This window comes from Lonchura striata, chromosome 9 (genome assembly GCF_046129695.1).
Source record: "Lonchura striata isolate bLonStr1 chromosome 9, bLonStr1.mat, whole genome shotgun sequence".
NCBI lineage: Eukaryota > Metazoa > Chordata > Aves > Passeriformes > Estrildidae > Lonchura > Lonchura striata.
This window is the reverse complement of record NC_134611.1, coordinates 12,062,655-12,089,937: the sequence shown is the minus strand read 5'-3', so window position 1 is coordinate 12,089,937 and position 27,283 is coordinate 12,062,655. Positions and strand designations below refer to the sequence as shown.

The following is a 27,283-nucleotide window of genomic DNA, read 5'->3' as shown; positions in this document are numbered from 1 at the left end:
GCAGCTCCAGAGACCGGCTGTAGGGCTGCCGGAAAACTTACAGGCTGTTTTCAGACAATTTTACCAGTGACATTGTTACAATTATCATCATTGTCTTTTTTGCACACTGAAAAGCACTGCTTTTCTTAGTGCTTTTATAGAAAAGCTTGTATTGTATTTTTCTGATTTGGAGACTTCTAAATAAGATGTTTTCATCACATAGTTTTGATTTTTGGTTTGTAGATGACTTAGAAAAAAACCCCACAATTTCAACCAAAACTTATTTTATAAACTTTTGTATTCAAAGAGATTTTTCATCATGCTGTGGTAGTGAAAAAAAAAACCCATCTACATGCCTTTTAAAATATCCTAATTTTTAAGATGGCATCAGGTGTTTTTTCCGCATAGATGTTGCAAATCTCATTCCTCAACAATACCTCTTTGGATAGGGAGCAGATTTTTCAGTGAGGGTAAAGTGTCATAACTTTTCCACCTCAGTCAGGTACCACAGCTTAGAAATGGAGGAATGTTCTGTATGTCTCCATAAGACAGGGGTTAGTTTGATTCCTGTGGTGTTGAGCAGATTTTGGACAAGATGTAATTACTTCAGCACAGAGATATCAGCTCATGGTAGCAAAAGAAAGAGGAATTTGTGGATGTTTTTTGCCTCCAGGTTGCCCATGGGCATTAATACAACTGGTACAAAGGACTGCTATAGATTAACAGAACACTACATCTTTATAATCTATAGACAGACCAAGCTCTCTTCTCATTTATGCATGAAAAGGTTGTAGGCTTATACTTCTATAAAATGAAGGAGAGAAGAAAATAATTCCAAGTAGGATTATTCCAGACTTTAAAAACAATTTTTTTTTTTATTAAGAAAAAGGTGTCTTAATATGCATTAGCTGGTGAATTAATTTCAGGGCAAAGGGGGAAACTGGCATTTTCTGAAACAGTTAAATAGTTTAGTTAAAGAAAACAGGGGGAATGTAGAGGATTATCCTGAATAATGACTTACTAAGTCATATAAAAATAATTGATATTTTAGATTGTGGCAGCTAATGAGTTAAGAATGTACTTATTTTTCTAAAGGGCACAGGCCCCAGGGAGCAGGATCTGCTTTATTCAGTGTAAGATATGCTAATTAGATAAAAGAGGTAAAATAAAGAATTTCAGCAGAAATGTACTTATTGGACAGTTGCTGTAAAATGTAATGGTTAAAGAAACAAAGGAAGCATTCATTTGGTGTCAGTTCAGACATTTGCAGAGTTGTCAGAAAACAAATATAGAAAATATTAATTTATCTGTTTCACCATCGCTACTGATTAATAGGGATGTTATTAACATATACAACAAGAAAAATAAGTTTACCAGTCGAATAAATACATTTTTCTTTTTCTGTTTTTTTTTTCTTTATATGAACACGTATATTTTACAAAACCCCATAGCACTATGGGAAATAAAGATCCTTCTACAAAAAGAAGATGTAAGTCAGTGTTACAATAAAGCTTTAGAGTTTCAAAATGTATCTGGGCAAAGAGACAAAATCAGCTAGAAGGCACTACTGAGTCACTGAGAAGGTCCAGCTTGTAACTGTTGTTGTCTTAAACTCCAATTTGTTCATAAATTATCTCTCTATTCCAAGGATTGCATGTAATGCTAATGTGGTCAGGAGGGCTGCAGCAGGCTCAGGAGAAAAGAAGCTACGGCCATGCAGAGAGGAAATGTTACTGATGGCCATGAAAGGCTGCCTGGGGCTGAGCTCGTGGGCTGGGGCTGGGCTGGGCGGTCAGGACGTGGCCTCTGGTCCAGCTGGTTGGAAATCCAGATGGGAGGTTTGACTGTGATGTAGCCATTGGTTATCCTGATGTAGGAAGGCAACGTGGTGGTGCTGGAAAAAAAACACAAAAGAAGGAAATTAAACACGAGAACTCTTATCTCTACTCTGTGAACTGTCATCCCAAGTGGTACCAACCACAAGGGCAATTCCAATTATTATTATTGTTGTTTGCACACATTAAGCACCAGGGAGAGATCCAGAGACTGGTAACTGAGATGATGTGGGGACAGCTCTGATCCAGGATGTCCCTCAGCTTCTGGCTGCTGACAAAATACTGCCAGAGGAGGGACTGCTCTTCATGTATCTGACATACTGCATTCCACTTTAAAGCATCCATTAGTGGCCAGCACCAGAAATGGTGCTAAATGTATCCTCGTGCTGACCCAGGATGACCTCATTCTTATGTCCTTTCTTCTCACCAAAGGTCTGAAAATTTGCCATGTCTCACTGACATGTCTTATGCACCATGAACCACATACTGAGTCACCAGAAGGGCCCAGAACACATTCCTTCCCTGTTTCACAAGCCTTAAAGAACTTTCTAGGATTCCCTTAACTGATAACCTTGAGCACAGGAGAGCTTGAACAGGTTCATTTCTTTTCCTGGCTTCAAGCCATTTTGGATCAAATCACAAAGCCAAAACCAGACTCAGTTGTTGTTAGGTTTCCCTGACTGTGGCTTTGCCTCAATAGAAGTGTGATTGCTTATTGATTGTAGCTTGAGTTAGTACTTTGATTTGAATTTGCAGGTTGGAATTCATCATGACTCCCATGACACTGGAGGTCAAAAAGGTCCATTTACGATTGATTTGGAAGTTTAAGCTGTAATCTCCATTTCATAAAATGCCCCCATTGCATCCATTACTGGATGATCCATAATCCACCAGTTGTCAGGCAGCAGCACAACCAAGCATACAAACTGCACAGGGTGGATTTTGGACTTAAACCCAAGACGTTCTGCTGAGAAGTGAAGAGAAAAACAGCAAGGGCCCCTGGAAAAAAAGATGTGATACTAATACCTGTAGATTCTCTATATCTTGCATAAAGGGGATTTGGAGGCACTGAAAATGACCCTCATATAATTTTTTATGGGGTAAGAAGCTATGCAGTCCTATAAATATTTAGCTGCAGTATCCCAGATCTTGACCTTGGAAGAAAAAGGTCCTGTCTTGCATAATATCAGATGAAAGGAAAAACATCTTACTTCAGATTCCTGCACAGAAACAGAATTTAGAAGGACTAAAGTATTTTGTCTTTTTCTGTCTAAGCAATACCAAGATAGATTTTAGCTGGGATGCCTCAAATGTGCTGAGTCAATCACAAACTGAGCAGATCAGAGCCCACCCTGAAGAGGGCATTGGTCAACATCAAATCCCATGGACAATCCCTGCACATTACACTTCACCCCCAGTTTTGGGAGAAGTCACTTCATTTCTTCCCTCATCCTTTATACTGTCACCACAGCTTCTGGGTGGGACAGTTGTTCTGCAGCTAGAACTGATCTTAACTAATGTGCAATGAATTAGAGTAAAAAGAGAAGGCAGCCTTCAATTAAAGACACAGGAACTGCTTCGTGGGAGCAGACAATCCATCTAACCAGTATTAGGATTCTGACACTGAGGAGCAGTGCTTGATCCAGAGCAACAAACTGCTGTGAACAGAGAACTCTGAATGAAGGCTTGTTGGGGAAAGTTCTCTGAATTCCCGTGGTGAGAGGTTGTTTTATGTCTTGAAGTGATGATGTAAGACACCCAGCTTGAGAGTTTCTGCTATATTGCATCAGAGTTGCTGCAGTCACTTAACACAAAATGCTGATCTGCCATAAACTAATGCTACTGCTTCCAATCTGCCTGGCAGGAATGGCACTGGATTAGGAACTGTGTGGCCAAGCTCCTGTAACGTCAGTTACATCATTCCCATGGTGAACACAAAGCATCCTTGAAGCAAACTTCTGACAAAAAGAGGTGGTGCACACTGAGTAATCCAACACAAACTCAGTCATGCTTCAATTCCTGATCCAGCTCTCATTTATCCTGCTGAGTGATGATGTGGTACACAGGTCTGGCAGCACTGACAGTGGGATCACAACTCAGGATTTTCCCCTATATCTGGTTTCTCTAAGGTAAGCATAGGCAGGTGTTTGTCCTCATCTTTTGGTACTGATTGTTGTGTTACAGAACTACAAAATTTTGCCCTAAATTAAATTTTAAACTACAAGGAGGGTCTGATGATTTTAAATTTTAATTTAAAAAAACCCACCAAAATGCCATTCAAGCTTCCTGCCATTCTGCTCTTGACACATTTTATGGGCTTGATCCTCCAGTAAGATTAAAGTTTCCCTTGCACAAACTTTCTACACCTCAGGGATGTTCTGTGCACACAGGCTGGCCAGGGAACCTGTAAAAGCATCACAAGCCCACTCATCAGCCAGCTCCATCTAAGTGATTCCTAAAGCAGCTTTAAATCAACATTTCATGTCTCTGTATGATGTTTCTGTGTTCTAGTCAACTTCCTTAAGTAATTTGGTTTTGTTTTTTGGGAGGATGTTTTTTTTTTGTTGTTGTTGATTGGTTGGTTTTTGTTGATTTTCTTTTCTCCCTTGTTCAAGGACCTGAGAATTGTTGACCACTTCTTAGTTAATGAGGTTATTTTCTGGTTTCAAGACATTACATTTGTATAAAAGCATTCTTGTTAAGATAAATACTGTTAGGTGGGGTTGTTTGTTTTCAAAAACTCCTTGAGTGCTTTACAAGAGAAGAACAGTGTGTTTCCACTAATGTGTACAAAGCATTTGCTAATAGCAAATGAATCTCAGCTTATCCATAAAAAACCATTTTCTTAATGTACTTCTAGCTGACTGCCAAGGTGGTTTAGAGATATTTAAAGAGAATGATCCCTTTTAACAAATGCTACAAGTCCTTGTAAAACCTCTGGTCCCAGTTTGCGATTGGGCTGTTTCTGTAGTGAATGGGGAGAGAAACCTTCCCAGAAACTGGTCCACCTCACTCCAGTGCAGGTCTCTAGGGGGTCTTACTCTTGCTCGAGGTCTTTCACTTCCTAGGCATTACAGAGGGGCCCTGGACAGCCAGGCTGGATTATAATCTAATCTTAGAGGTGGCCCTGGTGTCAGGAGATGACTTCTGCAAACTCCCTCTGAGCACGTTTGTATGTGCATGGACCCTTGGACACTCCCTAAGGATGAAGCAGAATCCCCTGAACTCAATCAGAAACCTTCCCTGGGGAGGATTTGAATGTTCCTGAAATGAACAGAGAGAATAATAAAAATGATTCAGAGATCTGTGGGATAATAATCTAAATTATTATAATGTCTTCTCTTGCCAGACCAGGATATTCTGTATTTCAGCCTTATGTGCCTGATAAAAGTATCTTTAATAAAACATTCCACATGGTATGTGGTTAACAGGCAACCACTGGCTCCGCTGTTCATACCTCTCCTTTTTGCTTCTGTGTATGGGATTGTTTTAAAAACTTGGAAGACTCCAGGTATGTTTTAGCCAAATGACCTGTGGTATCATATTCATGAGCTTGTTCTTTTGATCAGATAATAGCACAGTTTTTCAAATCAGTGCATTACTCATACATTGTCTTATCATTAGAATGTGTAAAACTTTCCCCAAAAATGGGGCCTCAGGCACAGGCTTTGTGCACAGATTCTACTGAATGCAATTAGATGATTCAAGTCCTCAAAGCTGGGGGTGTGCTGAGGCACCTTAATGGTTTGGGAGCATTTTAAAGCTGAAAAATGAAACACACAAGCAATCCATTGAGAGAATTTCTGCTCTGGTTTGTCTTGCAAGGACTTTGAAGGGAGCTCCCAAACTAATTTTTAGCATGACTTGGTTCATCCATGTAAGCAGGGTTTATCTGAGCACACAGGACACCACAGCAGAAGGACACAGGTCAGGACCAGCAGAGTCTTTCTGGCCCATCTGCCCCAGACACAGGAACAAGATCAAAACCCCTTCTGACATTTATATCTCATCCAGTCTTAAAAAACAGTGATAATGACAGCAATTCCAGAGTCTGTCCAGACACCCATTCCAGCATTTCACCATTTCTGATGCCCAGAATTACTGCCTAATGTTTCACCCAATCTCCCTTGTCCCGTCCCCATGGACAGGTTTATTCCTTTCCTCTTCTCAGGAGCCCTTCACATATTTTGAAGACTTAACCATGTTTCACCTGAGCCTTCTCTTTTTTAAATTCCCTCCACCTTCCTTTGTAAGTCCTCAAGTGCCTTCCCTCTATCCTTTCCTCTGCTCTGCCCTGGCTCTGGTCCATGTCTTCTCTGGAATGAGATGCTCCAGACTGGAAACAGTGGGCCTGGGTGAGATCTCAGCAGCCCTGTGCTTGGTGCAGTAGGCACCACTGCCTCTGTGTCTGCAAAGTGCATGAAAAACAGACAATCTCCAAGAGGACAGACAGTATTGGCACTGCTTTTTGCCCCCAAAGTCCAAAGCACCATTGTGGTCCCAGGAATTGTTCTGAAGCTCATGGAAAACTGGTGGTTCTCTGAGGGGGTGAGGACCAACCCAATTATTGGGATATTTCTATCCGTTTTAAATCTGCTGCCGTGCCTTGGTCCCAACGTGGTTCTGTTCAGGGTAGAGGAAGTAACCCTTTCAAGCATAACTTACAAAGTGTTTGGGGATTTTTCTGGATCAAAGGAGCTATGTAAACACAAGACAACTATTTTTAATAAATGTAAGCAAATGTTGACTCAGACAGCCTTTCTTACAATAGCATCTGATGAAAGAAGCTAGATTGAAACCTGAAAAACGCATGCTTCAATTGAAAACCTAAAAAGCAAGTAAAGTGAAAGAAAATTTTTGAGTAAATACAATAATGACTGTTTTGCATTTGTGATTTGATGTTAACCTTATGATGGCTAGGGGTTTTCTTAAGTGATATTAAGCATATGCTTCCTGTTTCTTTTCAAACAAAATTTGCCCTACTTTTTTTTCCCTCCTTTTTATTTAATGAACAGATGTGAAAGGACTGATCACATTATTTTTCTGGTGATCAGAAATAATGTTCTGCAAGTGAAGACAATTATTCTTGGAACTAAGCAGGCCTATTTATGTCATCAAAATTTATTCATCAAGATTTGAAAAATACATCTGCTTAAAGTGCTGGATCAACCCATTGCAGTCTGTAAATGAGCTGGCTGGCAAGAAGTCTGACCACACATTTGAAGGAAAAGAATAGATGCTCAACCAAGAGTTAATAAGAGTATGTTGTGGGGGGTAAAAAATTCACTAGAAAAATGTCACAAGTATTTAACTTTGAAGACAACTAGAGTAGCCTTTCAAAAGGAACATGAAATTTCCATCTTCCAAAATGTTAATGTTATTATTTCTTGTGTTTCTGGAAGGGATTCTTTAGATCAACACAGGCTCTGTTCCCCCTATCTCTCTCTTCATCAATACCTTCCTTACAGACACCGTTCTTGCAGCCTGAGGGATAAATCCTGCAGGATGCTGAGTCTTGTGGTCCCAGATGAGCAGGACTGGAAGCACACAAATACCAGAGCTTCCAGCACTAGTATTCACATACTTACAACTCAGCACATCCTAAAGCTCTTTGTTGGACCGAAGCCAAGAGGCTCATGCTTTCACAAGGTTAGGTTCATTAAAAAAAAATAATAATCCAACCTGGATCTGATTAGGGAATCCAGGTTTTGGTCCAGAGGAGGCCACTGCTTATTTGCAGTAGTGTAATAAACTGCTTTAGCATGTCTGAGTGAGTAAGTGCTATCACACCCTGGTTTGGGGCCAGCAGAGAAGATCTGTCATGAGCCAAAGAAGAGCCTTCTCCCTGCTATTTTTTGGTTACCCCAGGGTCATTGGGAGCCTGGATCTCTGGCTGTGTCACAGTGCAAGCACCCACCCTCCCTGAGAGCAGCACAGCCTCAGCCACGTGATGGACAGAGGGTCAGCAACAGCACCAGGAGCATTTCCACAGCCCTTCACTGTCCAGCTGAGCTCTCCTGATGAGACTCAAATGGGAACCATCTCCATCTGAGAGCAGTGTCAAGGTCTGATGCTGCCTATTTTCAGTGCTCTGGCTCCTCTGGAGACTGACACTGAGTAACTCTCCCTGTTGAAGGAGGCACCTATGAGCCTTCCTCCTGTGCAGAAGCAAAGGGCAGAGCAAATATCCTGGCAGAGGTCTAATCCCCCACCCCTGCCTATTGTTAGGATATCTGCCATGGCTCATCTCTAGGAGAAAGAATAGGGTACCAAGGGAAAAGATGGAAAGGGATGCACAGTTTTCACCAGGCAGTGGCTCTGAAAGCTGTGAGCAGCAAGCCAAGATCGCCAGCCACACTGCCACCAGGTACTGAAATGCAGCTGGGGAGCAGGACACTGCACACAAGGATGGAATACTTAAATGTGCCATTAAAGAGAACACAGGTAGTCCTTCAGGTGACTGGCTTTTAGAAGGATTGAAAAGGTGGCCTTAATTGTGGCTATGTCATGCAGGCTTACAGCCAGAGATCTTCAGCTGTCTTCCTGCTACAGTTTGTAGTGAACAAGACATCTCCAGAGGACAACCCTTTCCCAATGAAGCCACGCCTCTAAGGTTGGTCAGATGAGCTGCTTCTAAAGATCTCCATCTCTGGAATTTAGGTCACCTCAATCCCAATTAAGTTCTGGCCCCACTGGGGGCTCTGACTGGTAGAGATGAGTTCCCACATCGTGTTGGGACAGCAGGGTGGGGAAGAGGAAAAGTGCTGATTCTGCAGTGCAGAAAGCAGCTGCCCAAGAGCAGGCAGAGCAGGGCTGCAGCTGCTGTCCCTTCCATGGGGTCTTGGCTCCAGAGTTTGACACTAAGGAGGAAAAGGTGGCTCATTTGGATCAGGGGCTCCAGGGGGGCCATGATGGTGTAAGCAGGAGGAGGTTCAATGCTGAGATGCAGCTCAGAGTCCTCTAGTGCAGTTTTGGGCCCCTCTCAGGATGGGCTGTGGGCTGGAAGCCAAGAGATTTGGTTGTTATCCCCAAGTCACCCACTGAGGAATCATCAAAACCTCGTTAAATCACTTTACTGCTACGACTCCCCTGACTCTGCTCTGAGTCAGGACCTCGGAGCGCTGGTGTGACACCGCCAGCATTAACACAACCTGAAGTGTTTTGCAGGCTCTCGCTCTGATTTGCAGGTCCCAGTGGCTCAGGCCACCTGCAAAACATCTCTGTGCTGATAAATTCAGCCCTGGAGAGACACTGACCTGCAGTGAGGCTGAGCAAGGGCATCCTAAAGCCACAGGTGGGCCACATCGTTAAGGCAAAGTGGATCATCTGCTGTGGGGCCAGAGGAGGGGACAGGGATGGATGGGGCAGTGGGGACAGGGAAAGGGGAGTTTGCTGTCACAGCAGTGCAGCCTGAGGGCTGAGGAACACAGTGAGGCAAAGGTGGACACGAGGATGCATCCAGCGGGTAGGGAATGAACAGGTGAGAACAACTCCAGCACAGCCCAAGGGCCCTTTTCTGAGCTGAACTTCCAGTCTGTGGGAAGGATTCCTGCACCTCACAGTCAGATTTAGCTTTCCCCACCCCACAGGAGACTGTGCATGGTCCTTCTCAAAGTCCCACCCCAAAGTCCTTTAGGAAAACCCAGTGAATACAGATCCTGCACCCACACCTGTGGCTGCGGCAAAATCAGGCTTGCTGCTCCTTTCCAGACAACTGCAGAATGTAGTAATGTAGAATGTTGTAAAAACCAATCACCTTTGAAACACACCCTCTGAGTAATTACCCCATTCCCATCTAATGACTAAAAGATGTTATATTCCCCTCTGATATGGCAACAACAAAGATTTTGACCTTATTAAAACCAGCCCATCAGGAAACTACAAGTCATCCTTCAAAAAGAAAAAAAAAAGGTATAAAAAGAAATTAAATTCCTTAAAATCCCTGTGATGATGAAGAGTATTCAAGATACTGTAGCTGAAGACCCATGATTTGTAGTAGTGTCTGGGTGGTCCTGAGACAGGAGATGACAACATTAGTTCTTTCCTTTTCCCTTTTAAGAAATGCTTTGATGATTTTCTAATATCCTAAGAATATCCCCTGTGATTCTGCAGTGGGATGAGGCAATCCCAGAGCTGGGATAATGCATCCCAGTTTTAGCCTGGCCCTTGCTAAGAGGGGATAGCTCAGAGCCCTTTGTTCCACCAGCTCTGCACTGACATCTGAGCCAGGACGTGCTCACAACAGTCTAAATAGTGATGTGGGCTCCAAACCATCCCCAAACTCGCCCCCACCCACTGCACACATCTGGCTGTGTACCTGATTTGTCTGTGTGATTAAGGCACTCATCATCACAGCTCAAATAACTGTGGACTTGTTCCACTGCTCCTTGGACAGATAATAACTGCATTATTGCAGCCAAAGTAAGCAAGAACATCAAGGGCACAAACACAGATGGGCTCAGCATTGGAAAAACCCTGCCAGTGAAGATTTTTGGGCAACCTGCTGATACACAACACATAAGGAGTTAATTTGATGGAGCTGCAACCAGGTGGTTTTGAACCAAATCCCAAGCATGAGCAGAATATCTGTTTTTTGTCTGTATTTTGCAAACTGCCTGCTCTCACCAATACAGCCCCACATGCAAAAGAATTTATATTTTTGGGGTGGTCAGAACTGTAATCCATATTTTACATCTTAGGCTCAACTTTTCAATTAATTAGAACCAGAGTGACTTGCTCTGCCCTTTCCTCTGTGTACTCAAGTGTTTGTTTGGCATTGTGTGGGCCCTATGGCTCAAATATTTTTTGCAGATGCACAGAATTAACCATGCATGTTTAGATGTGCTTAGGGAACACATACATTCATAGAGATGTATATACTTGACCCTGTCATTTTTTTGTTAAACACTGTAAAAGATATCGACTTTCCCCTCCAGATTTTAAAATGATTTAGAATAGGTGGTAGTGGGGAAATACCTAACACATCCTGTCAAATTAAGTATTTTCTCGGAGACTGTTCTCTAAGATAAAATTATTTCAGCTATAGAGATGTCTGTGCAATGTATTAAGGAACAGAATGAACAACCAAAATATAAACTAGCTTAAATGGATGTCCAATATACTGCATTTTCCACTTGATTTTAATTTTCTTTTTCCTTCTCCCTGTTCTTTTTCCATCTCTACGTAACGGTTTTTCTCTTTGCTTAGTCTGTATCACATTTTTCTTTCTAATCCACTGGGCTCACTTTCTCGCTCTCTTCTTGTATTTTTCCAGTGTCTCTCTTAGTAAGAATAATTAAGGTTGGGTCAGATCTTTGAACCTGTTATTTGGAGTATTGAATTCAAGCTTGTACCACTGAACAGAAGCATTGGCCTCTTTTTCTTGCCAACAGAGTCACATATAAAATAAAAAAAAAGGTTCACAGAGCACATCTACCAGGCACATTGAAGTGCTGCAATTAGGCCACAAGGTTTGGGTTCCTCCTGCTGCTGGCAAAGCAAATACGGTGACAGCAGTCACAGCACCAACTCCTCCTCCTCAAGCACTTCCAAACCCCCTGAAAGCCTGGAGATGCCATCAGTGGCTCATAAAAAGCTGCTTGCTGGCCTGCAGGGCTGGAAAGACTGAAAAACCTTTCCCTGCCAAGTGTCATAGGCCAGACCCCAAAGTGTCTCTGCAGGTCTGAGCTCCTGAAAGTCTGGTCTGCAGCACATCTCACCATGGTTCTGCCACACGAGGCATCCCTGGCACCCAGCAGATGCCAGGCACTAAGCCTGGCTCCCTCAGCCTGGGCTCAGGCCCCAGGTATAAAGCTCACTTTGTTCAGTTAAGTTATTCAGGAATTGTGAAGAGGTGATCTGAGTGAAATCTGAATTTGGCCTGGCATTTTCATAATTGCAGGAACCCAGCTTTTACAGCATTAAAACCATATGAATTCAAATAAATCCTATTTCTCCTTCATCCTAGTGAGTAACTGGACCTAGACCAAAGCTGCCCTTTGGGATCCTGCTGGGTTTCCAGCCTGCAGTGCACCCCATGGTCCTGGGAGTGGATGGGAATCCAATTTCCTGCTGATTCACTCCACAATGAATCTGTCTTATTAGATACCACAGTATAACTGTGGTTAAACCCCTCCTATAAAGCAGCTGCCCACCACAATAGTAATGTGGCCTTACTCCCTGTCATACTTTTCCTCACTTCATTTTCCAGGCCATGAAACTCACTAGCCAGAAGGGGAACAGCAGAATCAGAAATAAATCCCATATCCCTTACCTTTGTCCTCTGGGCTAGCACTGATAGTGTTGTGTGTTTGCACTTCCACAGAAAGATGAATTTTTTTGTATTTTATGGATTTTATATTACTTTGCTAAGAGGAACAGCAGATTTGCAAATTTCAGGGCTTAGATACTGCTAGATATGCAGGGCACTCAAATAAAAAATTCCAACTTGGGGTTGTGGCGTTTGAGCAGGTTTATTCTGGCAATTTTTCCCTTGCCAAAGAAAAAACTTCTGTATCCAGAACTGCAATACAGGGAATGCAGGTGCTTTACTACCCATTCATGTGTTTGAAGAATCCAACTTAGGCTGGGCATGAGCCCATTCAGCACTTTTTAGTGTCTGCAACTGCAGTCAGCCTTGAGTTAACACAAACCACACTCCTCACCTACCCTAAACTGCAGGGTAAATGTGCTACTGGGTATTGAATTTTCTCTGCCTGTTAAACCAGACAACTTATTTTTCAGCTGAATGAACATAAAGAGTTTTGTAGACCTGTGTTAAAATGCAGCTCAGATTTAGAGGAATTACCTGAGGGTACTGAGTGCATTTTCCCATGTTATCTTTTCGATAAGAGCCAGGACACTTTTATTTTTGTGTGTGTGTGTGCAATAGATAATATGCCATGAGGAGTCATTGTTAGAGACTCCAAGAAGCCAATGCTCAGAACATCTGGCTAGTGAAGCCCTGGACATGAAAAATATAAATGTCAAGGCTCATATTTATAAATTGGAAGGGCCATGACGACATCTGCTAACAAGCTTTCTTCCAGAGCCCATTTGCTGCACATGGTTATTCACAGGCAACAACAAAAACGTGCATGGATCACATGCATGGCGTGCCCTTCCTTTCAGGAACACACGCTCCAATAACACACAAATGCTCTGTTCTCACAACACAGAAATACAAGTGTTTGCAAACCTCACAGCAAAGCTCTTGCATACCAGACCACAGTGGGACACACACTGCTGGAACAGGCTAAAAATAGCAGGGGAAAAAGCCTTGCATTAACACAGAAGACAGTCAAACTCACATAGTGTTAACTCTTCCAGTGAAATAAGCTCCTTTTCTGCCTCGCTCCACAAGAGACACTTTGTACTACAAATCTAATCCTGAAGCCTTGTTTTTAGGACTGAGTAGTTGTGGATGGGAATCTCAAGACTTTAAACAAAGTCTAACCTATTTGACCACAGTAGCTCAATACTAACATTAAAACAAACTACAGGTAAAAGAAATGTGATCCTACATTTGTAAACACAGCCACTTTTTCTTCAGCTTGGTACCAAATGAGAAATATAAAACTGATCCAATGCATGAGCATAAAGGTTTTGCTAATGACTTATTACTGTAGGTGTCTAGACCACAGTTCACCCCAACACTCTTGGCACTGGCCACTGCCACAGAGGCTGCCCACAAGGCTGCCAAGCTGTCAAGAGAAGGAAAAGCATCAGCACAAAGAGCCTGGACTGCTTTATGATATCCATGAACTTAGCAAAGAATGGATTCCATGCTGTCTGTCCAGTCTACAGTACAGCTGGATACACATACACCTAGATGAAAATGGTGGGAAAAGCAACGATGAAGTAATGTGGAGGAGATGCACCTCCTGGTCACAGAGCTCTGCCTCCCACTTCCTGCAGTCTGCATTAATGTCAGGTGCCAAGGATATACATGTGACTCATGTCCCCATCTCAGAGATTCTTCTGAAGGCTGCAGGCTCCAAAATACCCCACCTGAATTGCCATGGATGGACTGCAGAGTGAAGTGCAGTGTTTGTGTGATCACAGCCTCCTGCGAAGTGAGCTCTGAGAGGTGGAGGTGAGTGCAGCAGATGGATATGCAGGGGTCCCTTCCTATCCTTTCTCCAGCGTCCATACAAGCATGTGCAGCCAGAGTTTAAAAAGGCAGGTAGAAAGAACACTGGAGAAAGAGAATATTTAAGCAGGAAATAGAGAAAGATGGAACTGAAAAGTTAACAGGTTGTAGAAGTCCTGGCAGTGGATGAAGAAATGAGGCTGCACTGGCTGAGAAACAGTACAAGTGGGGATCACAGAGGAAAAGATCATCCAAACTCAGCCACTGCTGCTTCTTGAATCCTAAGAAATCCTAAGAAAACATTTTGTTTGTGCTGCATCAGACAGATCTTAGGCAGCTTAACAAAGTTAGCAGCTGTAGAGCTATGTCCAGCCCCAGTCAGAAATACATCAAGCTGGGACTGATATAAATAGATATTATTATCTAGTAAAGATAGACTTAAGATCAATAATTATATTGTAATTATAATTATTATTAGATTATAACTTGATTATTATCTATTAAAGATAGACTATTTTTACTCAACACATCTCAAATGAGAAGTAGAAAACAAGAAAGGAAAAGTAAGCTCTTCATAGGCTCCATAAAACATCTTGCATTGTGTTTTCAATCTTAATCAGCATTGAGGAGGAAAGAGCAGAAAGTGCTCTTGGATATCCATTGCTGAAAAATACCTCATTGTTCAAAAATCCTAACTTGTGTGCTCCAATTTTGTTACTTGTTCGCCTTCAGAAATATGGATTTAATATTCATGATGGATTTAAATTTCACTAAAATAAAATACCTAATGCATTACCAACAGAGAATTTAGTTTAATGAAACAAAACTGAAATCTATACACAAATTATGTTTCCAAAAGACTTCTGCGTTCTTTAACGATTTTACTTTCAGGTATTTATAGCTTTCATTAAAACAGCATTTGCATACTGCTTCATATGAATTGATCATACTGAAGCTGAGACACTTTAAGTAATAGTGAAAGTAAACATGTAAGGCTTTTGCTTGTTTTTCTCTAATTTTATCTGTGTTTGTGTCATCCCACAGGGGCAGCACATTATTAAGAACAAGAGAACAAAGCAAAACACATGGATCTTTTCATGTGTTTAGCAGGTAAAAGTGAGGCTACACATCTTTTCAGCCCCATCTGGAGGATAACAAATTAACTCTTTGACTTTACAAGGGGAAAGAAGTTATCAGTCACAGCCAGCTGACAGGGAAGGTCTATTAGCATGGAGATGCTACAGGTTTGGACATGAATGTCAGGAGTTCCCATCGTTACTGAGATGCATTAGAGAGCTGTGTGCTGAGGCCAGGTTCCACAGCTTTAATTAATATATTCTGTGCACTCTGACCAACCTGATAATCCAAGAAGCCTCAATAAAAACCATCTAGGGAGGGAGGATATGTCATCACCACATCATTTGTTACAGTCAGGAGATTTACCTCTTGTTTTTACTGCGCTGAGTTTCACTGTGCACCGTCCTATTTTCCTTTCACTGGAGAGCTCGTGTACCTGGGGCTGTGCAAAGGGCATGATGACAGAACTGCCAGAGCCAGTGCTTGTTTAAAGGAGGCACTGAGCCATCTGCTCACCTTAAAGGGGGATCAAATGGAAACAGGAAAAAACTAAGGAGGGGAGCAGGCAGTATTCCCTACACTTGGCTCTCTGCTCAGGAGGAGCTGAGGATGCCTTCACAGAAGCAAGATGGCATGTCTGAGAGAGGCAGGCAGGGCTGGGAGGAAGAAGGACCAACTGGTGCACTGCTAAACTGCCCAAAATATCTTCTTCTGGACACTGTATATCTACCAGGGTTCAAAAAACTGGGCAAACTGAGCAGAATTTAGGCCAGTTCAAGATATAAAGGTTCACCTTCCACAAAGGAACTAGGAGAGAGCATTTGCTCAGGAGGTTTTTTGGGACCACTCCATCTCACAAGAAGCTCTTGCCCCCAAACTGACAAACCCTGAAGTTCTGCTGACTGTAGATATTTGTATACCATGCCCTGCAAGACAGAGAAGTCCTGAAGCTGTGTCCTCATCCCTGGTTGAGCACAGGGCAAATAAAAGCAAAGGTGACACTGCTTGCTTGGCTGCACAGGCTGGAGGAGGCAGTGATCCCCCTCCCCATGAGCATCAGGAGGCAGTCCCCGAGCAGTGTCCTGACCAGGGAGGCAGACAGGGTAATTTAAACAAACAAGGCCCCAGTGATGGAAATTTCAAGCTCAAAGCTGCCATATGGAGGGAAATCATCTGACCACAATTTACCTGTTAGACTTCAAAGGTGTCTAGGTCTCCTCTAAATAAAAGCAGTCTTTTCTTTAATGAAGTTAAGTACTGTATTTCAGCACCATGTGTTGTGAAAAGGAAGCAATTTGGATTAATTTACTGAAATTTACCTTTCAGATGCAGTTAAATGGAATTAAAAGTTTGTCTGAGTTGACAGAGTTCTGTTTTCCATCACTGCATTGTCTTGAAAGAAAGGATAACAGGCTAAGTGCTTAAATTCCATCCAAACTGATAAAGTTCATTCTGTACAGGCAAGCTCAGTGTAGTTTATTACGTATTGTCTCCCTTCATCCATCACTGCTATACATTTTTTTCCCCCTAAAACAACTGCTTCTTCCAAAATAAATTGATATTTGTGATGTTATTGCATTCATCTGGGGTTGAATAATCTGCACTGGGCTATCAGAGAGCTGCCATTTCTACTTACAGGGAGAATTCATTTCATTTCCCACTAATGGTAGCTTTTGCAGGGCTAAGCTTACATCTGGGACAAGAATTTCTCTTTTTTTCCTCTTCTGAGAACAATTCTTTGCCCTTAATTTCTTTCCTGTTGAAGCACGTGTGTCCTTACCCTCTTTCCAAACAGCACCTTCACCCAGATCTCTTCCTTGGCAGTGGGAATTAACTTGCCCATTACATCCTTTCTACTTTTTTTCTTCCCACCACTGTACTCTCTTTCACATCTCCTGGCTGCCATTGCTCCTTCCAAACCTCATCCCTCCTGTAATGCCCTCCCAGTTAATAACTCCCCTCCCTCCTCCTTCCCAGGAGCTTTCCTCCCTCCTTGCCTTAGGTGCCAGGATAACTCCCCCCAGCAGCTGGGAGAGGTTCTCTGTTCTCCTGGACTGGTTTTGTTGGCAGCCTTGAACCATTTGCCTGCTACAACGAAGATGCAATCCTGACCTGCCCTTCACTGACCGCTCTGAAACCTCACAGGCATTTCTCTATTCTTTCAATTAACTGAGTATCTCATCATGAAAAGCCAGTTAATGATCTGTAATTAATTATTTATATTACATGGGGAAGCCTAGCTAACACAGTGTCAACAGAAACAATGATGCTCTGTATGCCAAACTGCAGCCTTGCAGCCTGAGGGTTTTGCCCCCCCATCCCTGCTGCCCCAGCTGAATTTTGGCTATGGGAGATAGCCAGGGTTTCAGTCTTGTCTAAGTTCAAATTTCTCCCAGGAACAGACTTCAGATCTGCACATTTCTGCAAAATCAAGTAATTGAAGAAAAAAAAATCTTGCTACTTGAAATCTCCATTCAATTTTGATTCTTGACAAGCCATCTCAAACAGAAACTGCAGCCAGGCAGGACCTTTTTGGTTTGTTTAGATTTTGAGGGAAGAAGGCAGAAGGGAGAGGAAACCACACATTTCATCAGCATTTTTTATTTTTTAATAGCCTTCAGTGCAACTGATTACCCAGGAGATCAGCAAATCTTAGCTCTGTCAAAGACAGGGAGGAGACAGAGCAGAAGCTTTCTCATCCTCCACAGCAGTACTAAGCCTCCAACACACAAACCTAAACTGTCCACCCAGGCGTGCCAACAAAAAAGCCTCAGCTCTGAAGACAGAACAGAAAGAAAAGGACAATCTACAAGGTACAACTGAAAGTAAATACTAATAATGATGTGTGGCATTAAATGATGACTCATTTTTCACAAGGCCATTTCAGATTGTAGCCATAACCTTGGATCAGACCCGAATGACTGTGAGAGCTCAAGTCTTAGTGGAACCATTAATTATGGATTTCCTGGCTTTTATAGGTTGGAGTCAGACCTTTGATGTTCCTTTAAGATTGTTCTCCTGTGTTCATTTCCTTTGTTTCTATGTTGGTAGCTTAAGAAAACACCCTAAGATTTCCATGGAAGTGTATGAGAACGCCTAGAAATGCGTAGTCCATAAAAGCCCTGCAAGTCATGGCTCATAAAGTCCTCTAATCCATGGTCAATAAAGCTTTGGAAAAGAGCTGTATGAACCACAGTCATTTCACAGTTCAATGAGGTTCATACAGGAATCAATAACCTGGTTTAAATTCGCCTGGATTTGTCCTCCACCTGCATATTTCTCTTTGACTTTTTAGGCTGAAAAGCAGCTCCAACAGCTGAATTCTGGGGAGCTTGCATGGAAACAATGAGCTTTATGCAGCTTTCCCCCAAAAGTCGTAACAAAGACCTAAATCCCTCTACTTTGTCTCAATTGTTCTCAAGGTGAACAATTCAAGTTTCAGGTGACAACTGGTGAGTTAGGGAACTGGAAGAACAGCCATTTGGAAATACAGGGCCATAGCTCAAGTTAATTCTAAATGCAGAAACCTCAGTCCATACAGAGCATGGGGGACTCCAACTAAAGTGTATGCAAATGCACAATGGATTTTTGGGATAGGTCAGAGTGAGAACTCCCTAGTACACCAATTACCCTTCAAAAATGAGTGCTAAGTCTCACTGCTGAAACATTATTGAGGCAATGCAAAGAAGTCCATATTTCTCTCCTGTACAGATAACACTCTATTGCTTATGATCAGCCACCCTGCTTGTTTCCTCCCAGAAATGATCACCACACAAGGTCTGGTCACAGACACACATTTCTGCTCTTTTCTTGCCAATCAGAAAGGAACTAGTTGGAGAGAACTCACTGTTTATTGCTTTGTGCAGGGTCCAGCTTGCAATTAATGCTGATGAAACCCAACTGCCAAAAGCACAATATGCAGCAGCTGGTTTATGAAAGTTGAGACCCCATCCAATTTATGGGAAAACCAGAGCTGGTTGTGAGTCTCTGATTTAGTGAACTTGTATTTTTTTGTGTTTTGTTTTCCTTTGTTTCCAGGAAAACACCAGAAGTTACTCCAGAACTGCAGAAGCACTAAAACCATCTGAAAGCACTAAGGCAGGCTTCCCTTCTTCCAGCCTTTCCTCATTTCTAGGCCTGTGATCTCCCACTAACATCTCCCTGGGATCTTTCAGCAAGGCAGGCAACACACAGTGTCTGGTTCATCACCATCATGGTGGGAGCGGAAACTTGTGTTTCCTCACCCCAGTCTCCACCCTTATGAAATGGAAATAGAGGGATAAAAGGCTTTGATTCAGGTGAAATCTCAGAGGAGCGCAGAGCAAATAATTCAACTCTAATCTTCAGAACTACCTTTTAAATCCCTTTCCTAGGAACATTTAATAAAACCAGCAAAAGGTGCAAAAATTCATAAGCACCGCTTTAAACTCCCAGCTACACATTTCCACTGCCAATATCCAATATCCTTTCTGCATAGATAGGATAGGGGTTGGAGGATTGTGCCCAAGTGCCAGGCTCCCACCAGACCTATTTAAACACTTCACTTGTACAACACACGAGGAACTGGAGCACAGACCCTGTGAAATGCTGGGACATCATGGGACACCACAAGTCAGCAGCCCCCAGGAAGGACAGAAAAGTCACTTGTACTTGAGGCAATCAGCTGTGGTGAACCAAATACCACCTAGTTCATGCTTAAACATCCTCTGTGGAGAGGCTCCAACCACTGAACACATTTTGAAAAGAAAATACATGTATCCTTCTTACAAGGCTGGCACTGACCTCAGAAACAGCCTTATTACATTGAGATTAATATGCACTACCTTAATAGCAACCCTTACATCATTCACCCTGAGAAAACAATAAGCTACAAAAAAATGAGGTAACTGCACCACTAAAAAGAATTAATAAAAAAAATAGTAATAATAATAATAAAAATCTGAAAACACAAATATGTGAAGCTTTTTTTCTTAGCAAAGGGAAAAATCTCTGAGAGACTTTCAAGGAATTTAGGTGCTATAAAAATGGGAATATGTAATGCTCAAAGATAATTATTATATGTGTAGATGAGTAGTCAGTTCCCAACATATTACTTAGTTCCTTTTATTTGTTAGAAGATCAATCAACATTGTGGCTGTTTATCTGCCCATGACTTGGTCTGGATAAAGGCACTAAGAGCTTTAGAGGTGGGAGAATAAATTGCCCAGGAATCCTAAAAGCACACATTGAGAAGCCCTGGTCAAACATGAAGGCTCTTATTCAAACATTGAATGGGAGTTTTTAACCTCAGACCAAGATTGGAATAACCATGGAAAAGTGCCTACCTCTATTCTCTTCACATAGAGGATTTAGTTAAGTACTTCATTTTGCTTCAGTTTGCTATTTTCAGTGCAGTCTGAGATGCTAAAACATTTCAGCCCCAAAACACAGTTAAGGAGGTTGAAAGTCAGATTTGTCAGAAGCTTAAAAACTCTCTGGAATATTCTGTACAGTTGGAAAATGGGCAAGCCTTTCTGATGAAAACTATCTGCTGGTACAGATAGGAAAAAAATTACTGGAAGACAAACAACAAGCATAGAGTATTTTCTATTGTTGTTCTTTTCCTGTTTTTTCACTCTGACAAGTCTTTGTTTCTGGTATTTTAAATATTTTAAGCCTTAACTCTTTTTTTCCTCTTTACTTTTTGATCAAACATGCCTATGAACATGCCTATTTTCCTCCTAGCTCTTCATTAGGCTACAAAAACATAATCTCACTCCTAGTTAGCTTTTGTCCAGCCCTCCCTATGGTCTAAGCAGCCAGAGCTGGGATCTGCAAAGAGCCTGGAGTTTGGAGGCAGCAGGAAGAGGACAGGGAGCACAGCAGTCGTGACTCACCTGTCTTCTATCCGAACCCAGAGGTCATTGAACTGCCGCTGGCGATGGTGTTTGTGCTGCTTCTTGTGCCATTTCTTCTGCCTGCCAAACTCCTCCAGCTGGCTGATGCTGTCGGGCAACAAGAGGTGAGGAGACAGGCTGTCTTCTTCGTCCATCTGCTGCGGCTTCAGGGAAGGAGACGCCAGTGGGACCTGCTCAGAAAGCTGGACAGGGGGCAGGGCTGTCACTGAGAGTCCCTCCAAGGCTGGGCTTGTCTTCGTCATCCTTGAACTGCAAAACACAACATTTAAATATGAGTAAAGGAGGAAGGGTGCCAAAATAAAGGTGAAAGCAGAAGACTGCACTGCTTGATGGGTGCCCCTGACTGCTGAGAAGGTACACAAGGCATTTGCTCTGGGGCAGCAAGTAAAGACAGCACTGGCATTTCATAGGAAGCCTTCAAGTAAACACTTAACTGAAAAACAGGGAAAAGGCAACAGATACTCTCTTGCTGTTTTCTGGCATTTTAATGACTCCTTAGAGGCCTTCAGGTCTCTGGTAGGGGTTGCCTCCCCTGCTGGGCTGAATGTCAAATGAGAAAACTCTGTCCAAGCTGGCAAATGACTCTCTTTGAGGAAAGCAGATACCTGAAGAGAAGCTGATCTTAAATTAACGAGATAACACAAGTTATCTCTTATCTCTTTTTTGCTTTTATTTTTTCCCTAGCTTTGGATATCATCTGTAGAACACAAGTCATTGTTTCAACTGCAGCAAGAATTATGTCTTCTCATCCAGTCAGGATTGGGGACATGGAAGCCTAGGCTGATTATGGAAGCACGGAAGCTTGGCAGCTGGGATGGGATATGTGAGACCTGAACTCCAGCAGGTAATGAAGAAAAAAGGGGTAAACAATCCTGCCAGAGCTCCTCAATCCTTTCTGAAGTATTACCACCTCTTGTACAAACTGGAATGATGCAGAAAAAGACCTTTTATTTTCATCTTCTAGAGTTTCACTGATTTTAGAAGAAAGTCAATATAAACTCTCTCCTTTGGTATGCAGCCATGTGAACTTATTGTGAGCTAAGATAGCTGAAACAAAAACCTAATAAACCAGGACTGACATAAAGTTATTTTTCTCCCCTAACTTCAGTAGAAGTTGATATTGAGTCTTAATTGCAAGAAATTTTCTTGTCCCTGGGATGGGCCAATGAGTTGTACATACAGAAAATGGGAGAGAATTAATAGGCAATATGAAGCTGTGGTCTGCAAAACTATTTCTATTACATGGATGCTATGACTTTTATGACAGAAACAATTAAAGCCACGTGAAAAATTTTGCCTCCTGAGTGAAACCAGTAAGACATTTTAATGAAAAAGTAATAAAAAATCCTAAACTTCATTGGTGACAATGTACAAAATGTGCCGCAAGTGAAACCACATGTTTCATTTATGGAACATTTTGTTCTCTTCCAAAAAAGTCACATCTACTACTAATGAAAGCATTTTTTCTTTTTGACTTTCTTGAAGTCTGTTACAATACCAGTCTTCATGGTCACCTCTATTTCTACTGCATTGTGTTTCATCTAAAGTATTTCCAATACCTACTGAAAATTAATTATTGTTATTATGACACTCACTAGCAAATACTACAGTAACTTAAGTCACTTGTAGCCAACATTTATGAAGTTCTTCAGAGATCATACAACAGATAAGGGAAAACCAGAAAGTTTCTAAAAATTAATTTTAAAATTTTTTATGGTTGGTTTCATTAATAAAACGCACAAGAAAATCCCTTCTTCTTCTTATTTTCCCAATCATTTAGACTCCCAGTGAATCCTTTCCAAACTCATTCATACTCACTCCATGCTCTATTTTATATCACAGATAGATCTGCTGGTTCTACATTTTTCCCCATTAAGACTTTCTTTCATGCTTCATGTTGAGGGTGAATGTTCCCCAGTACAGCAGTTTCCTTCTCGAGTTCTTGGTGCTCTCCAAAGCCTTTAAGAATTCTTTGGCTACGGCACAGGCTCGTGGCTGAAGCAAAGCCATCTCCAGAACACGTAAATGAAGAGGTGCTCACAGGTTTGGGGGGGGGTCTCATAGGCCACAGTGAAGAGTTTTAATTTTTATCAAACCATGATGGTGTATCAGCGAAGTACAAACATCTACCAACATTTAGCAGCTTGGAGGATTACACAGTGTGAGCTTGGACAGGAGAGTTTAGGCAGGTAGGAAGGAGCTGGACCAAGCACCTACAGACACCATGTGCATCCTGAGATGGCAGCAGAGACCAGTGGGTGGCAGGAAGCCACTGGAACCAAGCTGTAGCCAAGATTTCTGTTTCCATCAACTTCTTTCTCCGTGCCTTCTGCTCTGATCAGTCAACAACTCCCTGAGATGCTGCAGGCAGGAGCAGCCCCCATGTGCCAGCACAAGGCTGAGGCTGCTCTTTGATTCCTTGAGTGGTCTTAGGGATATCTGAACACCTACTTTCCACCTTTTAACACCTACTATTTTCTTACACGTGTTTACCTTGCTCTGAGCTCCCTGTAAACTGGAACCAGTAGAGAGGTGTTTTTATGGGTTGAGATTTTACAAACCACTTAAGACGACTGGCAGCTCCCTTCTTATTAAAATTAATGACTTTGGGCATCAAAATCCCAGTGGTGGCTTTGAAAGTTTCTGGCTTAATTGTTTCCACTACCATCACATGAGCCACAGGTTGTAAACTTGATATTTCAGAACATTTTTTGGGAAGAGAATAAATAAACACTGGAAAAACGTTAAAATGCTGTAACCTAAAGAGGGTTATAAACTAACCACCAGCATGTTAGAGTCGAGTCAGGGGGAATAGATCCACTGTGGCAACTGCATATTACATTTAGTTGATATTTGTTTCATTATGCCTGCACTAATATTTTTTTAATTACTAGTAACTGTTAGTAATTGCACCAAGACCTAAAAGGTACTTTTGAAAGCTGTATATTGATACATGCTTGCTCCTCTATAAGGAAAGTAAGATAGTTTGAAACTGATTTAAGAAATCAGTTACAATAATTATACTATATTATATATAAAAATAATAATTACAATAAAAATAAACAACAAATATTACAAACATATGATTAATTCATTATGAACATGGTTCTTTTCAAATAGGACTGTCATCCAAAGGCATTCTACCAGAAGGAAAATCAAAACAGAATATGGATATTTCATCCAAATACATTGCAAGAATATATAAAGATGTTAATTTAATGTAAGAAATATTTCCTATAAGATGATAATTTCCCTGTTGATTTAAAAAAAAATTATTAATACCAAGTGCTAGAATTTATTTATATTCTGGATTTTTCCCCTGAAAAATAAAGGCAAAAACCTGCCATCTGCAATCAGATATGTGGACAATCGATCTCTGCGTTACGTGAAGCTTTACTGTTAAATTCAACTGCTCATTTCATGGACTATTTCGTGCCTTTCCCCTGGTCTCAGTCTCTGTGCACTCTGTTAGCACAGCTGCACTGTATGAAACCATGGGGATATATTGGACTTTTTTTTCCATTCCTTCACTACTGCTGAGACAGCTTTTCAAGATACATAGTTATTTTTAAAGCCAGGGAGAAAGCAAGGCTAGTTTTGAGTTTGTGAGGCCACAGTGCCTTTCCTGAAGAAAGTGAGAAACTACCACCCAAACATCTTGGTCCACACAAAGATCTCAGAGATTTTTCATGAATAACTTGATAAAATTCCAGGCTTAGAGGTTCCACCCATTTTTAAATGTATCATTCCCACACAGGGTGGTCTTGGAAAAATGAAAATTATTTCAGGCCCTTAGGTGGGTTTTTTTTTCATCTCTGACCTTAATTTCCTTCCCCGGGATGTGCAGTCCTGCAAAACAAGTTCTCTAAAACAACCAAGTCCAAATAAGAAAACTTTGGACTCTCAACAAATATCCTATGTGGCTTGTTCCTAAGGTACAGAAAGCAGTGAAAACAGGAAAACATTTATTCTTGATAGTTCTTGAAAACTCTTAATCCACAGACAAAGACCTCTGTGGTTTTCTTTCACTTCTGGTGAAATTTGCCATCCTTTTCTAATTCTTTCCAAGAATTAAAAGAACAAAACAAAACATATAAGTTACTTGGACTGAGCTGGATGCTCCATTAGGCTGTCTCAGCATTTCTTTCTCTGCCTTGTGGTCTGCAGTGTCACTCTGTGCTGGCACTGACCACTGAAAATTGACTCATCACTGGGATTTGTTAGGGCTATTGAGTGGATCTGGTCAGAAGAATGTCATTAACACCATGATGTCCTGCAATATATTATTTTCATAATTCCCAGGCTTAAAACTGCATAGGTCAGGCAGGGCAGACCCCAGAAACGCCTCTGCCCTGACCTGCCAGAGTAACCCCAGCAACATTTGGGACTGAGTCCCATCAAGCCTCCCCATGGGCTTCCACAGGGCTGGGGAGGGACTTGCCCTTGCTGTATGCCTTTGCTGATGATACACATCTTCCAGGCAACGAAATCATCAATCTAATTTTTTTCAGCAATCTTGTGGTAACATCTCTGTTCCCTCAGATATGTGCAGAATCTTCCGAACTCCCAGTCTGCCAATTTGTTATTTGCATCCTGACTTTGCAGCACGAGCAATGGAAAAGTTTTGCTCAGAAGACTGCCATGCTTTGCACGGGCTTCCAAGCACAGCAACATCACTGAGGTTTTCTTGCTTCAATTCTCGGAACTGTCAGACAAGGGGAGATTTTGTTTCATCAAGAGAGGAGCTGCGGTGATAGCGAGGAATGTGAGATGTGGCAGCTTCATCCTCATGCCACCGTTCCTGGGATGCAGCCGGCTGACGGCCAGGCAGCGAGTTAGAAGTGTTTTATTGTGGATGGATTCTCATAAATTCCAGTTGGGGTGTCTTTGTGAAGGCAGGAATTCGTCAGCCCCTCGCACACACCCTTGCTCCCCTCGCCGCAGGCCACGGAGACATCTGCTGCTGGCTTTGCTTTCCCTGCACATCTCTCTGAGAGAGTCATGCACACCCACAAGATGGGCACCACAATGATCTGTCCCACCAGGGGTTTTGCCTTTTTTCCCCTCTTCCACACTAGGATGAAGCTCAGACTTTCAATGCTCCTGGGAGAGAAGCAAACAAAAGGACAGAAAAGCAGGCAGAAATCCTAACCCAGCCCAGCCCAGCTTACAGGGCCTCTTTCCAGTGACGGGAGGTGTGGATTGAGAGCCCAGACTCACACAACCAGGTGACACCATGGACATAATGTCCTTCAAGATGAAAAGCATAAATGTATTTTACTGCAAAAGAGAGTAACTGCAAAGCAGAGATCAGAGAATTAGATTCTCCCCATACTTAAACTTTATCTGAGCTGCTTCAGGCTAAGTGCTGTAAATTACTCAGGAAGCATTGGGCTCAAGAGACAGCAAAAGAGAAATCCCTGATTACTCCTGTGAAATCCCTGATTATTCACTCACCTGATCAGCTTAATTATAATGTTATTTTATTTAGGATGTAGTTGCCTTAGGCCTGTACACTAAAGTTAAAACCTCTTAACAGAATTTGGAAACAAAGTTGTTTTTTCATTTTTTTGCACCACAGTCAACTACATCTCATGAGCACTTAAATTAGGTTAAGTAGTTAAATTAGATTACAGTCCACCCCCAACTTGGATGTGCTCTGAATCCATGTCAGACTATTTCTCTGGGAAGAATCACTGTTGCTTAAGAACTGTAACCTTAGTTTGAAAGCTAATTTAGTCCTCAGTATACACATGTATATATGTACAACTCTGTGCATAAATTAAATGAAAAGTTTGTGATATGAAGATATTCACGTGGACAGTAATGTTTTCCTTCCCAGTTTGATATAAAGTAAGAGAAGCAAATAAAACTTTTGTTATCTATTCTGTTTCATTAGAAGTGGAGCTGGTCTAAGGCAAAGAAGAAATCAGAAGAAGAAATGCAAGCTTTCTGCACTTGAAAGGCTGAATTTGCTGAAAAAAGAGAGGGCAGCTGTAACATTTGTAACATGTCATTTCCACATTTTCATGTGAATTCTTTTAGAAAACTCAAAATGTTTCATTTCAGCATTTTATGAACAAAGCTTCAAATTTTTTTTAGTCATCTGTTTTCAAAGACTTACATGCTACAAAGTGCCCTTTTTTGTTTAGAGATTGATCTCAATTAAAAAGAAAAACCCAACTAATATATAAAAATGACAAACCCCAACAAAACCCAATTCCTGCCTTCAAAAGCATCCTCAAAACGTTCCATTTCAAATTGCTCTGAACTTATTTTCCCTTCTCAGTTTTTTGGTTCAGTTCTTGAACTGAATAATCCTTTGTTTATGCATCTTTCATGGAAACTCTGAGAGCTGCACGCTCCAGCCCCAGAGGATGGGCTGTGCCCTCAGAGGAAGGATG

General features: G+C 41.8%; 1 protein-coding gene across 1 annotated transcript in view; it reads right to left on the bottom strand.

Annotated features, from left to right (window-relative positions):
• Positions 1-553: 553 nt before the first annotated feature.
• Positions 554-27,283, bottom strand: part of TRABD2B (TraB domain containing 2B) — a 261,216-nt gene continuing 234,486 nt past the window's right edge. The window contains exons 6-7 of the mRNA XM_021529047.2: positions 20,859-21,128; positions 554-1,873 (exon numbers count right to left, since the gene is read on the bottom strand). Of these exons, the coding sequence (XP_021384722.2) occupies positions 1,651-1,873; positions 20,859-21,128 (493 nt within the window). The 3' untranslated portion in view covers positions 554-1,650. The remainder of the gene's footprint in view (positions 1,874-20,858; positions 21,129-27,283) is intronic.